Source organism: Pristiophorus japonicus, chromosome 21 (assembly GCF_044704955.1).
Source record: "Pristiophorus japonicus isolate sPriJap1 chromosome 21, sPriJap1.hap1, whole genome shotgun sequence".
NCBI classification, from domain to species: domain Eukaryota; kingdom Metazoa; phylum Chordata; class Chondrichthyes; family Pristiophoridae; genus Pristiophorus; species Pristiophorus japonicus.
The window spans coordinates 59,496,671-59,501,085 of record NC_091997.1 but is presented as its reverse complement, the minus strand read 5'-3'; the positions used below and the strand labels follow the sequence as shown (position 1 = coordinate 59,501,085).

Sequence of the window (4,415 nt, the reverse complement as noted above, 5' to 3'; positions counted from 1 at the left end):
GTATCCCATCTAGTGACAGCTCATTACTCCAACTAGTGGCAGCCCTGTACCCCAACTAGTGACAGATCTGTACCCCAACTAGTGATAGCCCAGAACCCCAACTAGTGGCAGATCTGTACCCCAACTAGTGACAGCTCTTACCTTAACTAGTGCCAGCCCTGTACCCCAACTTGAGTCAGCCCTGTACCCCAACTAGAGACAGCCCTGTACCCAAACTAGTGACAGCTCTTACCCTAACTAGAGGCAGCCCTGTACCCCAGCTAGTGATAGCTCTGTACCCCAACTAATAACAGCTCTGTACACCAACTAGTGACAGGTCATTACCCCAAATAGTGACAGCTCTGTACCCCAACTAGAGACAGTCCTGTACCCCAACGAATAACAGCTCTGTACACCAACTAGTGACAGCTCTGTACCCCAACTAGTAACCGCTCTGTACCCCAACTAGTGCCAGCACTGTACCCCAACTAGTGACAGCTCTGTACCCAAACTAGAGACAGCCCTGTACCTCAACTAGTGACCGCCCAGTACCCCAGCTTGTGACAAGCCATTACCACAACGAGTGATAGTTCTGTACCACAACGAGTGACAGCTCTGTACACCAACTAGTGACAGCTCATTACCACAACTAGTCACAGCTCTGTACCCCAACTAGTCACAGCCCATTACCACAACTAGTCACAGCTCAGTACAACAATTATTGACAGCCCTGTACCCCATATAGTGACAGCTCTGTACCCCAACTAGTAACCGCTCTATACCTCAACTAGTGACAGCACTGTACCTCAACTAGTGACAGCTCTGTTCCCCAACTACTGACAGCCCTGTACCACAACTAGTGACAGCTCTGTTCCCCAACTAGTGACAATGCATTACAACAATTAGTGACTGCCGTGTACCACAACTAGTGACGCTCTGTACCCCAATTAGTGACAGCCCATTACTATAACTCGTGACAGCTCTGTACCCCAACTAGTGACAGCGCTGTACCCCAACTAGTTACAGCCTAGAATCCCAACTAGTGGCAGCTCTGTACCCCAAATAGTGACAGCTTGTGTGCCCCAACTAGAGACAGCCCTGTACCCCAACTAGTGACAGCCCTGTACCCCAACTAGTGACAGCTCTTACCCTAACCAGAGACAGCCCTGTACCCCAGCTAGTTATAGCTCTGTACCCCAACTAGTGACAGCTCTGTACACCAACTAGTGACAGCTCATTACCACAACGAGTGATAGTTCTGTAGCACAACTAGTGACAGCTCTGTACACCAACTAGTGACAACTTTGTACCACAACTAGTGACATGTCTGCACCCCAACTAGTGATAGCTCTGTACCCTAACTAGTGACAGCTTTGCATCCCGACTAGTAACAGCTCTGTACCCCAACGAGTGACAGCTATTTATCCCAACTAGTGACTGCTCTATACCCTAACTAGCGACAGCTTTGTATCTCGAATAGTGACAGCTCTGTCCCCTAACTAGTGACAGCTCTGTATCGCAACGAGTGACAGCCCAGTACCCCAACTAGTGACACCACTGTATCACAACTAGTGACAGCTCTGTACTCCATGTAGTGACAGCTCTGTACACAACTAGTGACAGCCCAGAAACCCAACTAGTGACTGCCCTGTATCCCAACTAGTGACAGCTCTCTCCGCCAACTAGTGACAGCTCTGTACCCGAACTAGTGACAGCTCTATACCGCAACTAGTGACAGCTCTGTACCGCAACTAGTGACAGCCCAGTGCCCAACAAGTGACAGCCCAGTACCCCGGCTTGTGACAACCCATTACCACAACGAGTGATAGTTCTGTACCACAACTAGTCACAGCTCTGTACCCCAACTAGTCACAGCCCATTACCACAACTAGTCACAGCTCAGTACCACAACTATTGACAGCCCTGTACCCAAAATAGTGACAGCTCTGTACCCCAACCAGTAACCGCTCTGTACCCCAACTAGTGACAGCTCAGTATACCAACTTGTCACAGCCCTGTACCCCAACTAGTGACAACCCTGTACCCCAACTAGTGACATCCCAGTACCCCAACTAGTGACAGCACTGTACCTCAACTAGTGACAGCTCTGTTCCCCAACTAGTGACAGCGCTGTACCACAACTAGTGACAGCTCTGTTCCCCAACTAGTGACAACGCATTACCACAACTAGTGACAGCCCTGTACCACAACTAGTGACGCTCTGTACCCCAATTAGTGACAGCCCATTACTCCAACTAGTGGCAGCCCTGTACCCCAACTAGTGACAGCTCTGTACCCCAACTAGTGACAGCCCAGAACCCCAACTAGTGACAGCCCAGAACCCCAACTATTGACAGCTTGTGTGCCTCAACTAGAGACAGCCCTGTATCCCAACTAGTGACAGTGCTGTACTCCAAAGAGAGACAGCCCTGTACCCCAACTAGTGACAGCTCTGTATCCCAAGTAGTGACAGCCCTGTACCACAACTAGTGACAGTTCTGTAATCCATCTAGTGACAGCCCAGTACCCCAACCTGTGACAGCTCTGTACCCTAACTAGTGACAGCTTTGTACCCCGACTAGTGACAGCCCTGTACCCCAACTAGTGACAGCCCTGTATCCCAACTAGTGACAGTGCTGCACCCCCAACTCGGGACAGCTCTGTACCCCAATTAGTGACAGCCCTGTACCTCAACTCGTGACAGCTCTGTACCGCAACTTGTGACAGCCCTGTACCCCAACTAGTGACAGCTCTGTTCCCCAACTAGTGACAACGCATTACCACAACTAGTGACAGCCCTGTACCACAACTAGTGACGCTCTGTACCCCAATTAGTGACAGCCCATTACTCCAACTAGTGGAAGCCCTGTACCCCAACTAGTGACAGCTCTGTACCCCAACTAGTGACAGCCCAGAACCCCAACTAGTGGCAGCTCTGTACCCCAACTATTGACAGCTTGTGTGCCTCAACTAGAGACAGCCCTGTATCCCAACTAGTGACAGTGCTGTACTCCAAAGAGAGACAGCCCTGTACCCCAACTAGTGACAGCTCTGTACCCCAAGTAGTGACAGCGCTGTACCACAACTAGTGACAGTTCTGTAATCCAGCTAGTGACAGCCCAGTACCCCAACCTGTGACAGCTCTGTACCCTAACTAGTGACAGCTTTGTACCCCGACTAGTGACAGCCCTGTACCCCAACTAGTGACAGCCCTGTATCCCAACTAGTGACAGTGCTGCACCCCCAACTCGGGACAGCTCTGTACCCCAATTAGTGACAGCCCTGTACCTCAACTCGTGACAGCTCTGTACCGCAACTTGTGACAGCCCTGTACCCCAACTAGTGACATAGTGACAGCTCTGTACCCCAACTAATGACAGCCTTGTACCGCAACTAATGACAGCCCTGTACCGCAACTAATGACAGCCCTGTACATTGCCGGCCCTGCAAGACACGAGGCAGGAAACTTTGAAAAGAAATGTGAAAGCTGCATTATCTGCTGTAGAATGTGTTCCCGCAAATTATACAGAAAAGAGAATGAGAAAAGCAGGGCAGCTGTGTACCTCTGCAATCCTGCACATCATTTGGGAAAGTGTTGCGGCAGTGGGAGTGAGAGTGGAAAATCCCCAGTGTGTGTGTGGGAGTCCTTGGGAGCCCGACCTTTCCCTGGGCAGGGACAGGGGCAGGGGTAGGTCCAGGTGGCCAGTACAAGTAGCGGGCCGCCCGCTCCCTGCTCACTCCCGGTCCGACATGCGGCGGCTGAAGGAGGAGTTGCAGAGCGAGGCGTTCTGGCGAGCGCTGAGCGCAGAGTTCCTGGGCACGGCCGTGTTCGTGCTGTGCAGCGTGGGCAGCGCCCTGTGCTGGGCTGGCCAGTGCCCCGGCACCCTGCAGGTGGCTCTGGGCTTCGGCCTGGGGGTGGCCGCCGTCTCCGTCTTCACTCAGCAAGTGAGCGGCGGCCAACTCAACCCCGCCGTCAGCCTGGCGCTGCTCCTCGCCCGCCGCATCAGCCCGCTCCGGGCGCTGCTCTACATCGCCGTGCAGGCGCTCGGAGCCATCGCCGCCTCCGCCCTGCTCTCCGCCCTGAGTCCGCCCGGCGCCCGCGGGCAGCTGGGGCTCAACCAGGTGAGAGGGGGGGGGGCTCAACCAGGTGAGAGGAGGGGGGGGGCTCAACCAGGGGGTGGGGGTTGGAAGAGAGCGGGGGGGGGGGAGAGAGCGGGGGGGGGGGAGAGGGGGCTCAACCAGGGGGTGGTGGGAGAGAGAGTGGGGGGGTAACCAGGTGAGAGGGGGGCTCAACCAGGGGGTGGGGGGAGAGAGAGAGTGGGCGGGCTCAACCAGTGGGTGGGGAGGAGAGAGAGGGGGGGGGCTCAACCAGGGGGTGGGGGGAGAGAGAGAGTGGGGGGGCTCAACCAGGGGGTGGGGGGGAGAGAGAGGGGGGG

The 4,415-nt window shown here is 54.4% G+C and overlaps 1 protein-coding gene across 1 annotated transcript in view; it reads left to right on the top strand.

The window, feature by feature from the left end:
* Positions 1-3,729: 3,729 nt before the first annotated feature.
* Positions 3,730-4,415, top strand: part of LOC139233536 (aquaporin-5-like) — a 269,475-nt gene continuing 268,789 nt past the window's right edge. The window contains exon 1 of the mRNA XM_070863937.1: positions 3,730-4,101. Coding sequence (XP_070720038.1) covers positions 3,730-4,101 — 372 coding nt within the window. The remainder of the gene's footprint in view (positions 4,102-4,415) is intronic.